General features: G+C 36.0%; 2 protein-coding genes across 2 annotated transcripts; one reads left to right on the forward strand and one right to left on the reverse strand.

Moving 5' to 3' along the window:
• Positions 1-6,309: 6,309 nt before the first annotated feature.
• Positions 6,310-8,740, forward strand: LOC120135043 (alpha-L-fucosidase 1-like). The gene is made up of 3 exons (XM_039151411.1): positions 6,310-7,064; positions 7,458-7,694; positions 7,893-8,740. The coding sequence occupies exons 1-3, from the start codon at positions 6,685-6,687 to the stop codon at positions 8,329-8,331; spliced, it is 1,056 nt and encodes a 351-aa protein (XP_039007342.1). The 5' UTR covers positions 6,310-6,684; the 3' UTR covers positions 8,332-8,740.
• Positions 8,741-9,362: 622 nt separating this feature from the next.
• On the reverse strand, positions 9,363-12,506 carry LOC120135033 (serine carboxypeptidase-like 48). Its single transcript, XM_039151406.1, has 8 exons — positions 12,204-12,506; positions 10,974-11,262; positions 10,760-10,903; positions 10,543-10,693; positions 10,360-10,448; positions 10,008-10,266; positions 9,801-9,934; positions 9,363-9,707 (listed from the first exon to the last, which is right to left on the reverse strand). Exons 1-8 carry the CDS (start codon positions 12,500-12,502, stop codon positions 9,585-9,587), a joined length of 1,488 nt encoding a protein of 495 aa, XP_039007337.1. The 5' UTR covers positions 12,503-12,506; the 3' UTR covers positions 9,363-9,584.
• Between the last annotated feature and the right edge of the window lie 739 nt (positions 12,507-13,245).

Consider the following 13,245-nt stretch of genomic DNA (forward strand, 5'->3'; position numbering starts at 1 on the left):
CATATTTACAAAAATAACCCTATACCATACCACGGGGCCGCAGCCCCCGCACCCCCAACCCACATAATCGTAACCCCCTCTACGAGACATTCCTTTACCGATATATTTATGAGTCATACCTAACAAATCTCCACCTTGGTGAATATCCTGCCCATTATGAAACATTCAATGTGGGTTGAGTTACCTTACTTCTTTAACAACTCGAAACATTCAACAAGTCCAAGCAATGCATGAACTTATCTGTCGTAACTAGCTTGGTGAACATATCAGGGGCATTCTCATCAGTATGTACCTTCTGAAACAAAATCTCTCCAGATGCAACCAACTCTCTGATCTTGTGAAACCTTACATCAATATGCTTGGTTCTAGCACGATATACATGATTCTTAGCCAAGTGAATAGTACTTTGATTATCACAAAGCAACTAAACTCCATTTTACTGAACACCCAACTCCTTCACTAAACTAGTAAGCCATAAAGCTTCTTTTGCAGCCGCTGCCATGTATTCAGCTTCAGTTCTAGATAATGCCACAAAAAATTGAAAAGTAGACTTCCAACAAATAGGCCCTCCACCAAGAGTAAAGACATATCATGTCGTAGATCTTCTTTTATTCAAGTCACCCGCATAGTCTGAATCCACATATCCTACAACCAAAGGATTATCCCGCTGACTACCAAAAATAATTTCATGTTCCATAGTACCCTTTAAGTACCTAAAGATCCACTTGATTGCTTCCCAATGTTGCTTACCAGGTTTAGACATGTACTTACAAACTTTACTAACAGCATGAACTAAATAAGGACGAGTATATACCATTGCATACATCAAGCAGCCAATAGCATTAAAATATGAAATTTTTTCCATATATTCAGCTTCCTTATCTGTCTTAGGGTATTTTTCTGATGAAAGCTTAAAGTGATTCGCCAATGGAGTGCTCACTGGTTTTGCGTTGCTCATCGCAAACCTTTCTAGCATTTTCTCAACATAACCCCGTTGAGATAGCCATAGTTTCCTTTAGTCTCTGTCCCTGCAAATTTCCATTCCAAGAATTTTCTTTGCAGCACCTAATCTTTCATATCAAATTCCTGACTCAATAAAGTTTTCAAAACGATAACGTCATCCATGTTCTTCGCAGTAATTAACATATCATCAACATATAGTAACAGAAAAATAAAAGAACCATCATCAAGGCTCTTAACATAGACACAACAATCATACTCACATCGCTTGTAGCCAATCTTGATCATATAGGAATCAAACCGTTTGTATCATTGTCTTGGAGACAGTTTCAACCTGTACAAAGATTTCTTCAATATGCAAACTAAATGCTCATTTCCAGGTTGAGTGAAACCTTCAGGCTGCTGCATATAGATCTGTTCCTCTAAATCACCATGCAAAAAAGTAGTTTTAACATCCATCTGCTCTAAATGCAAATCCCAACTAGCCACCAATGTAAACCCTTTGCTACCAAATGATCCTTGAACTTCTCCCCCTCTTTTTCTGTTACTTCTAGTTTCTTCTTATACACCCATTTGCAACCAATAGGCTTCTTACCCTCAGGAAGGAGAACTAACTCCCATGTGCGATTGTGATTCAAAGACTTCATCTCCTCAACCATGGCAGCCATCCACTTATCGTTTTCCTGACTAGTAACAGCATCATGAAAAGTAACTGGATCATCACTGTTAACAGTAAGTGCAAAAAAGACCAAGTCTTCAAAACCCAATCATTTCGGAGGCTTTATATTCGTCCGTCTTACCCTGACTCTGGCGAGATTATAATCTTGCAAATTATCCATAGCGGAACCACCATAAGTCGGTTGAGAAGTTTTTGTTTTCTCAACTGGAAACTGCTCGAAATCCACCACTGTCGTGTCTTTCTTCTGCTGCAACATGGGTTGTTCATCAAAAACAACATCTCTACTTATCACAATTTTCTTCACAACTGGATCCTAGAACTTGAATCCTTTGACACCTTTCTTGTAACCCAGAAAAATGCACTCATTCAATTTTGCATCAAGTTTGGATCTCTCATCAATAGGTACATGCACATAAGCAGGACAACTAAAAATTCGTAAGTGATCAAAAGTAACATCATAACCAGTTCATACCTCTTCTGCAACTTTCCCAGCCAATGATGTCCTTGGCGATCTATTGATAAGATAACATGCCATGTTAACAGCCTCAGCCTAGAAGTGTTTGGGAAGCCCTGCATTCAACCGCAAACATCTGGCTCTTTCATTCAATGACTTGTTCATATGTTCCGTAATACCATTCTGTTATGGTGTCTTGTGCACTCTAAAATGCCTCTTTATCCCATGCTCCTTATAGTAGTTTAGAAACTCTGAATCTGTGTACTCTGTACCATTGTCAGACCGCAAACACTTGATTTTTCTTCCTGTTTGGTTTTCTACCTCAACTTTCCATAGGTTGAACTTCTAAAAAATGTCAGTCTTCTGTTTAAAAAAATACAACAAAACTTTCTGTGAAAAATCGTCAATGAAAGTAACATAATACCTAGATCCACCCAAAGATGATGTCGTAAAAGGCTCTCATACATTAGAATGCACATAATCAAGAATCCCTTCAGTTGTGTGCTTCCCAGTCTTGAAACGAACTTTAGTTTGTTTACCAAGAACACAATACTTGCAAAAATCGACCTTACAACTTTTAACACCATGCAACAAATTTCTTTTATGTAATTCAACCATACCATGTTCACTAAGATGAGCAAGATGCATATGACAAAGTTTAGTAGTATCATCACAAGACTCAACATAATGAACTCCACCTACAACGGTACTCCCTAACAATCTGTAAATATTCCCTGCAATCATCTTTCCTTTCATCACAGTCAAAGCTCCTTTAACAATCCGAATGGTTTCCCTATCCTCATCAGTCTTAGGGATAAAACCATTCTTGTGCAAAGTGCCCAAAGAAATCAAATTCTTCTTCAAATCTGGGATATACCGAACACCACACAACGTCCAAACATAACCATCATACATCTTAATTCTGACATCACCAATACCAACAATATTGCAACATCAATCATCACCCAAATAAACAGAACCAGAATTAACCGATCTGTATATCGAAAACCATTCCCTATTTGGCGTGATGTGATAAGAACATCCAGAATCAAGAATCCAAGCATCCGTCAATTGAGTCATTGAAATAGAGAGCATATCACCCTCACTGCAATCAGAATTGTCATCCTCGACCACATTCACAGACTTGGATGAGTCATCACGTTTCTCATCAGTATGCTTTTTCAACTTTGGACAATCTCGCTTCATATGTCTCACCTCCTTACACTTGTAATAGTGAATTGTCTTCTTATCCCTATATTTGGATCTGAAATTCCGCTTCTCAAACTCTGCCTTCTCTGGCTTTCGTTCATTACCCTTGACATATAAGCTATCAGCTTGAGAGCTTTCCCCTGCATTCTGCTTCCGCTGGTTGTGAGCCAACAATTCTGTAATAATCTCCTCAACTTTGATAGTATCTTTCCCATATGTAAGAGTAGTCACCATGTGTTCATAAAAGGGAGGCAACAAACACAACAGAATCATCGCTCTGTCTTCATCCTCAATTTTCACATCAAGCCGATCCAAATCAGAAACGATTTGATTAAAGACATTCACGTGTTGCGCCAAATCATGATCATCCTGCATCTTCAGCCCATACAGTCGCTGCTTTAGATACAGTTTAGTCGTTAAGGATTTGGACATAAACTGACTTTCTAACTTCTTCTAAATTTTATCTAGAGACGACAGATACATGACGTGATACATGAGCTCGTCTGCCAAACATAATCGTATGGTTCATGCCGCTCACTATTGCAATTCTTCTCAATCTTCCTCCTCCATCGACACCGGCTTTGTAGGTCGCAAAGCCTTCAGGACCCCTTGCTGACCTAACATATCCTTTACCCTTGTTTGCCATAATCCAAAGTTACTCTGACTATCGAATTTAGTAACTTCGAATTTGGCTCCTGGCTCTGATACCAATTGATGAATAATCGGGTAAAGAAAACAGAAAGACCACAAGAATTTTAACGAGGTTCAGCAATGTACTTACGTCCTCGGTGCCCTAGGCGGCGCTAGAATTTTTTATTCAATTCAATTCAATATCTCATAGGTTTAGGTTACATCTCCTTTTATAATAAATAAACCTTAGTATATATTTACAAAAATAACCCTATACCATATCGCGGGGGCCGCAACCCCTGTTACCCCAACTCATATAATCGTAACCCTCTCTACGAGACTTTCCTTTACCGATATATTTATAAGCCATACCTAACAGTGTTCTACCCATTCTTCAAGTTTCCTCAACTTATTTTTATAGGTTGGAATGTATTTGTGGTCGTTTCTATCAGTTGGAGATGATTTGGAGCCGTTGGGGAATATTTTTCTATAAAATAAAACTGCCCAGGACAGGGAGTATCGGTACTCCTTTAATGAGTATCGGTACTACCTTTATAATATTTAAATAAACTAGTTGTTACTAGCCGTTGGGCCTGACCAGTATCGATACTATACTCATGGTATCGATACCACTGTGTAAAATAGTATCGGTACCCCCTTGAGTATCGGTACCTATTTTGTATTCTAGAATTTGTGCAATTTGGAAAACAACTGGTAGTATAGATACTACCTAGAGAGTAGCGATACTTCTCTTACCTTTGGTATTGGTACCACATGAATAATATCGATATTATTCATGTAGTATCGATACTGTAAGAACAGTATCAGTACTACGTACCCAGAAAAACTGTTTTGTGCTCAAATTCTATTTTAATGGACTTTGAATTATTTTTGAAAACTTTTGAAAACTTTGAACAAATTCAATTAAAGTCCAAAAATATTTTGCCTTAATTTGTTATATCAAAATATTATAAAACATGGTTCGACACTTATCTCTTTCTTTCTTAGAGGGCTAAATACTTTGTTAGATTTAATGGTTTTGGATGTGGTCAACCAAAAATATAAATATTAAGAAACAAGCTTTCAATAAGAAAAATAATATATTATGAAACTAACTTCATCGAACTATTATCGTCATAGATTTGAGCATTAGATGATTAAAATTTTAACTTGATTTTCATTGACTTTGAATGAATTTTGAGAAAAACAAAATTATTGAGAAGAAAATGAGGGATAAAAGGTAAACATTGTAGTACCATCTATGTCATGTATGTTGGTATATAATAATTGATAGGATTTGAGATCATTTTACAAAAGGAAAAAATCACATCATAAAGCGTGTTAAAATATTAACGATTTGATGACTAAAAATGAATTAAAAAACTTTAGTACTATAATTTTAGCTTTTTATAGCTCAATGATCAAAACAAAAATATGGTCAAAGTTTAATACTTAAGAATGCTTTTTACCTTTTAAAAGAAGCAATCACAAAATTAAGCATGATAAAGGGACAAAATGAGAACTCGACTTTTAAGATTTATATCAAATTAGGACTAAATTAAGAGAATATATAAATAGTAAGGAATTAAATATGTGATTATATCAAAATATTTAACTCTTGTTAACGGTAGTTAACTCGGGGTGACCACATCTTAATTAAATCAAAACGAAAGCGACTATATCTTAATTAAATAAAAACGAAAGTGATCATATTTTATGTTTTTTTTAAATCAATGACCAAAAGTAGACAAATCACAAATATAAGTGATCATTTGTGTAGTTAACCATATAATATAATAAATCTACAATTATTTTTCTTTCTGTAAATTACTTATTTAGTTATCAAACTATTCATGTAATTTTGTTTTGATTATTTAATTATTTTTTAATCATTATTAACATTATGTTTTAATTTTATTTTAATCGTCTTTCATTAAAATATTATAGATGATGTTGATGTATCTTCATAAGATAATGTCATATCATTATTAAAAAAATAAAATATCATGTTAATAGTCTCGTTAATTTTTTTAATAGTAAATAATTAAAATGAAATTAAAACATAACATTAATAATGATTTTAAAAATTTTAAAAACAAATAGTGTGGTGATTAAAATGAAACCTAAGTTATAGTTGGATAATTTAGCTTAGTTTACCCTTTTATCCTTTGCAGACACTCTTTATTCTCTTGTTTTCTTTTCTCCCCATCTTTTTCTTCTTTTCAATGGTTGCGACTCATCTTTTTCTCTAACATCTGTTGGCTGCGGCTCTTCCAAGGCAAGTTAACCGTGAATTAGCGTTTCCATTTTTTACTTTTTCGTAATTTTCGGCACCAACCCTCTTTCATCACCTTCTAGTTAGAACTCTAAACCCAGAAACTCGGACAAATCTCGAGGTAGGATGAAACCGCCATTGAAATTTGATTCCTTTAGAACAGAACCAGAATCAGAACAAGAATCAATGAAGACAACTTAGATTCCTTGTTCAACTTAGATTCCTTGTTCAACCCAGATTCAAAACTTTTCGGTTCCAAGCTCTTAACACTAAAAGTTACCTACTTTCAGACATCCTCGCCTCTGCTGTCTTTCACAATGAACAAAGGCAGCTCGAATGGCCCCAAAATTCACGCTTTACCAATCTTAATGATCCTGTTTTTCACCATCTTTCCCCCATTCTGCCCTCAAAATTCCACCCCCTTTGCCCGTTTTACCCATCCCTTCATCCCCTCAGCTCGAATGGCAACTCTCTTCGATGGCACTCTTTCTACACTTTGGACCCAACACATTCACCGACTCAGATTGGGGAACGGGCCATGTCAACCCGACCCGACTCAACTCTTCTCAGTGGGTACACGTGGCCAAGGAAGCTGGATTTTCTAGGCTGATCCTCACTGCAAAGCACCATGATGGCTTCTGCTTGTGGCCGAGTGAGTACACGGATTACTCTGTGAAGGCCAGTCCTTGGAGAAACGGAGACGGCGATGTTGTTGCTGAGTTGGCGTCGGCCGCTAAGGAAGCTAGTATTGCGTTGGGTCTTTATTTGTCTCCATGGGATAGGCATGAGTATTGCTATGGGAAGACTGTGGAATGCAATGAATTCTATATGGGGCAGATGACTGAGTTGTTGACTAGGTAACTCACCGAGTCTTCTCTTGTTTGCTTGTCCTAATATTGAATTCTACTATATGGGATGACTTCAGCTTTCTCTTTGCCTTCTTTGGTTCTTCTTGTAAGGTAATTGTTCTCTCTGATTTTTTTTTATTGATTTATGTCCATATGAAGTATGTTTGCATATGCACCATGATTGGTTTTGTTCGTTGTAAATTATCTGATGGTGTAGGTTAATTTTCAATTTAGTTCGGCCTTGCTTTTTCTTTCATATTTCAAGATTTCTTGTTAATTTTTTGTCATTCTAGTTACTATGGCATTACGTGAATCCTTTTTTTCATACTTCTGTTCTTCCATCTGAGGTTGTCTGAATTGAGAAGGGAGTAGTATTAAATTTCCGGTTTCGAATTTAAGCAGGTATGGAGATATCAAGGAAGTATGGTTGGATGGTGCCAAAGGGGAGGGGGGAAAGGATATGGAATATTACTTCGATACATGGTTTAGTCTCATTCGTCAGCTCCAACCAGGGGCTGTCATCTACTCTGATGCTGGTCCTGACACCAGGTGGATTGGCGATGAGGCTGGTGTCGCCGGTTCTACTTGTTGGTCTATTTTCAATCGAAGCAATGCTGCAATTGGTGGAACTGATCCTCAGTAAGAATATATTCCCATTTTATAGTTTAGGCCTTTTGTCCCGAAACTGCCTCGTGATTGTGTTCTTGCCAACAACAAAATTCTCCATGAAGTCGGGGCATGCTTGCTTTGGATCATCAACAAGTCAATTTCTTTTGTTCTTTTTGGAAGCGGACTAGTATCTCTAGATTTATAAATTTATATTTTATTTTCTAACAGATACTCCCAAGGAGGAGACCCTCTTGGTCACGACTGGGTACCTGCTGAGTGTGATGTCTCAATCAGGCCGGGTTGGTTTTGGCATGCATCTCTGGTGCCAAAGTCGGCATTTAAGCTTCTTGACATATACTACAAATCAGCTGGTCGAAATTGTCTTTTGTTGCTAAACGTGCCCCCAAATTCTTCCGGTCTTATTTCTGATGAAGATATACAGGTACTCCAAGAATTCAAGGAACTTCGGAGGTCTATATTCTCCAATAATTTGGCGGATAATGGTCTACTAAATGCTAGCAGTATACGAGGGGGCAATGGTAACTCTCAGTTCAGTCCGTATTATGTCCTTGAAGAAAGTATTGGCACTTATTGGGGTCCTGAGGAGGATCAATGTGATTGGGAATTATATTTAGACCTTGGAGAATCCATAACTTTCAATGTTTAACAAGTTCGAGAGCCGATTCACATTGGACAACGTATCTTGAAGTTCCATGTTGAGATCCTAAGTAGAGGTAGATGGAAGAATGTGATTAATGGCACAACAGTGGGATATAAAAGATTGCTGCAATTTCCTACAGTTCAGTCTCAGTACTTGAAGTTTGTCATCGACAAGTCTCGAGCCGATCCTCTAATTTCTTCCGTGGGGATCCATGTGGATTGATTCTCGATTCTGAGCCGTGCATCTAATACAACCTCACAAACATATGTCAATGGCAGTCAAGTCCTTCAGCTACATCCATACAACCGTTCCCAAACCGGCCCAGTTCAGTACATGTAATTTCAAGCTGCAATCGTTGCTCGGGTGAGTGTTCAAAATTACTACCAAACTTGGTGCATCTTCAAAATGCCAAATAGCTACTGTGTTCTTATAGGCAAAAACATGGTTTCTCCAGCGTTGAGTCTTGATATTTATGTTGAAGTAAAGCTCAAGTGTTGCTGCAAGGGTCTGTCACTATATTTCACAAGTCCCCGTTTCGGAAATGTTTTTAGAGGTGGAAAAGTGCTTTTCCGTCCCATAAGTAACGTCAAACACGCTAAAGTTACTCCAAAAGTCATGGCTTAAAAAGTGATTTTCCAAAAGCTAAAATTTCTAACTGTAGTAGTGGAAAATCAATCGTAGAATGAAATTACATTTTTATCCCCAATTATTTATTTTTAACTAGTTTTTAAACTAATACTATTAGATATAAGTTGATAGAACTTTATATATATATAATCATCTAAAGTTTTTTCTTTAATATAAAATAATATATTTTTATACTGTTTATGCTGAGCATACACTTATTTTATTTTAAATTCATTTTGAACATGTAATGATTATTTTGTATATAATTTCAACATTTAAAATATATTTTATATATTTAAATTAGATTTTACAAATAATATAGGCTATAAACAACTAATTTATACCGTTGTAAATAATTATAGAAAATTTCTTATTGAAAATTTGTTGGGATCAAATATTGGCAAGCATAATTTATAACCCAAGACATATTAATTACTTAGAAATATTTAAACATTTATACTTGTAAAAGAAAGACATAATTTAGAGATTGTTGTGTTTATTTAAGTCAACAATTCATATTTTTTTTCTTAGCATAAATGTCAAATATATTTTTTCATTTAAGTTAACAATTCATATTAACTACTTAGAAATATTTAAAATTTATATTTTATATATATATTTTTTAGTGTTCATTACTTGGGAGAGACTTTGTCTGCCGCCTTGGACGGTGTTAGTTTCCCCTGCATCCAGTTCTTCAGCATCTGTAACGAAGCTTTCGGTTGATCCATCGGAACCATGTGTCCAGCATTATGTACCTGCCATTAATTTTTTTTTTTTTTGGTTTCTCAGTTGTAAGCATTAAAAAGGGCAAAAAGAAGCATGTGCAGATGCATGCAGGCTGGTTGAACCTTGAGGAAACTGAGAGGACCATGGCTTTTCAGTTGTCCAGCTTCAACACCGTCAACTACAAATGGAACCGTCGGAGCTACCCCGAACTTTTTCTGTCCCGACCACGCCATAGCATGAACCCAGTTCGAATTCCCTGCACCCAAGTGAGTTTAGCAGAGTGAACAATGTACATTCTTTCTTTCAAATTTTAAGGTGAAGAGCCTCACCAATCCAGTTGCATATAAGATCATACTCTCCTGCATATACAAGCACCCTGATACCATCCTCAAGAAGAGCAGGTATGCCAACTTCATAATTCCTCATCCAGTCCGTAACCATGGCGTCGTATGCCGTAGAGCTGCATAACACGAAATCTCTATTTCCGACCCCTAAGGCATCCTGAACCGACTTCAGATTGAGGAACTTCTCTACCGCTGAGAAATCATAGCACACATCTCTTTGGCACTTCTTTCTAATGTCATTGTACTGCACATCATCATAAATTCCACAACTCAGAATTGTGTTTTCTACTTTCGCTTTCCATCATAATAGATAACAAGGGTATATGTGCTATCTTACATTTAAATCACCAGCGATGCTCATGATCTGATTAAATATGCTGGTGCAAACATCATAAGCATCCTCACAAGCATCTCCACCTTTAGAGTCTGCAATGGCAGTTCACACCAATAAATATCAAATCACAAAAACAAGTGCATAGACGTTGATTTCAATCTTTTAGTGCTGCAAAGAATTAAGTACCGCAGCTTCTGGTTGACTGCACGCATGAAGGGACAGACTTTTTGATACTGACATAATCAGAATGCGTAATTATACTTGTGTTCAAAGCGTAATCTGGGTATGCTTGATACTGGATTTCAGGGTTTGTTAGCCCATTTCCAATGGCAAAACCCTGTTCCAACATTCAAATGATTAATTCTCCATCAAATGGGATGGATGGAGTTTAAGGGATATGCACCTTCAAGTTGACATGGATTCCCTCTTTTGCTTTGTTTCCCTGGTGAACTCGGACAGCAAATGCCGGAATATAGTGTCCAGCATACGATTCTCCGGTTATGTAAAAGTCGTTCTCAACGTACTTGGGATGCTTCTTGAAAAATTCCTGAAAGTACACAAAGACAGTTTAGCTGATCTTGAACGCTTCTGTTTGGAAAGGAATGTAACAAACAGACCTGCAAGAAGTCGTATAAATCGTTGCTGACACTGGTCTCGTTGTGGCGAATGTCCTTATCGTCGGTCGTATAACTGAAACCGGTTCCGGTGGGCTGATCTACAAACAAGATGTTCGATGCCTTGTCCCAACCGTAGTCATTCCATACAAGTGACAAGTTTTTGGAAAGATGGAAAGGACCATTTTCATAGAACAATGCTAATTCACTGCTGCATCCTGGACCTCCAGTCAACCAAATCACCACAGGGTCCTTTTTGCTGTTCCGAGATTCGAAGAAAAAGTAAAACATCCTGTAGAAGAAATAAGGCATTTTCAAACCAAGGTATGTCAATAAATTCCTCATGTGTAAACAAATTTTAGACGTGCAATCATTTTCATAGTTTCACATGCAGATTATAGCTCCTAGAACTAGCTAAATATAATGCGCCTATGAAGTCAACTGAATCTAGAACTTTAGATCTAAGTTTCATATAATTGCAATTGCATGTTCTTCATTTAGCAGAGAAGCGTTCACATGTAGGAATACATTGAACACTCGCATCATATACAACCTGTTTCTGAATTTAAATAATATGAAAGAAGGAATGGGATAAAGTTGATATCCTTAGTGTAGATTGAAAATAAAATAGCAGAAACGTGGTTTTACACACACATGCTTTTATGTCAGAGAAATCAACTAAAATATTAAGGAATGAGAAACTTATACAATTTTAGGCATGAAAACAAATTATCAATAAAAAATACAAAGAATATACATAAAATATATGATAATTTAAAATTCCCAGGGCGATGAGTGTTCCCAACTAGATATTTTCGATCGCGTTGTGCTTGCATTGCGGACATAATAGATGTTATTGTGGTCAGGGAGTATTATGATTGTGAATTTTTTTTAAAGGAATTGATTTTTAAAATAAAAGAGCTGATTTTATTTTTATAAATAGAAAAATAGCAGAATAGTTGTATGTTATTGTCATAATTGACCGTTACTCATAAAATTGTGGCTGCGATCTACTTTTATTATTGTGATTTTGCTTCACACAACTATTTTTCATAATAACAGGTTTGGACGACGACGTTATGGCTATATAATAATCGCTATTTTGCTATCGGACCGCTATTTGAATCCTTGTTCTCAACCGTCCCTGGGTCATCCCTGGTTTTAATTACAGATCCAAAACACAGAAGCTAATACTTAACGGAGTATTTGTATACATGGAACACATGGGGTTACCTTGCAGCAATAGCATGTGGAAGTTTAAAGTACCCAGCATGGTGACCAAGCTCCTGTACCGAAGGCCCTGGACCTCCGGCCACAGGGAACCTGAATTGCTTTTCAACAATCCTGGAAGACTCGTCTTCAACCTCATTGCTGCCACCATTAACAGCCTCTTTTGGTGATAAGTTCAGTCCTTTTATGAGCTTCTCAGCCTGTAACTTTGCCAGCCTTGAACTTGAAGGTTTAGCATAGAATGCTGAAAAGAGCATAAAAAGAGAAAGTAAAAGGAGTTTTTGAGATGAAGTAGAGGCCATTTCTTTTTTGTGGGCAGATGAATTATCAAGGTGTCGTTTGGTTTATATAGATGATAAGTGTTTAATTTAATTAATATTTTCCTTTTAAATTACTCTTTAATCATTGGTTTTTGTGATTTATTTGTTCGTTTTGATTCATTTGGTTTGGTTTGGTTTACATAGATAATAAGTGCTTAATTTAATTAATATTTTGCTTTTAAATTACTCATTAATCATTGGTTTTTGTGGTTTATTTATTCGTTTTGATTCATTTTTTATACAGGACGTTAGATTCTGGAAATTGCACAAAAAATATAGAATTTTGTAGTTTTTTTTTAATTTTTGGAATCAAAGCTGAATTAGTGGGCATGAATTCGGGCATGAAACATCCGACGAGGATATGACGTCAGCACATTCTAGAAGATCCAGTCATCGTTTCTAGAAGCACGAATGGATTGACCGCACGTTTCTGCAATTCGGATTTAAATTAAACTCAAGTTTTAGGATAATATTTTTTATCTTTATTTTAGGAATTTTAGTTTCAATAGGTTTTTAGTATTTTAATTAAGTTTTAGGATAATATTTTAAATATTATATTTTATCTTTGCATTTTAGTTTAAATAGGTTTTAGTATTTTAATTAAGATTTAGGATATTATTTTAAATAGTATTTTATTTTATATTTGTTTTATGTATTTTAGTTTAAATAGCTTTTAAGAGTTTTAATTAAGATTTAAGTTATTATTTTATGAATTATTTTTAGCT

Source organism: Hibiscus syriacus, unplaced genomic scaffold (genome assembly GCF_006381635.1).
Source record: "Hibiscus syriacus cultivar Baekdansim isolate YM2019G1 unplaced genomic scaffold, ASM638163v2 tig00001818_pilon, whole genome shotgun sequence".
NCBI lineage: Eukaryota > Viridiplantae > Streptophyta > Magnoliopsida > Malvales > Malvaceae > Hibiscus > Hibiscus syriacus.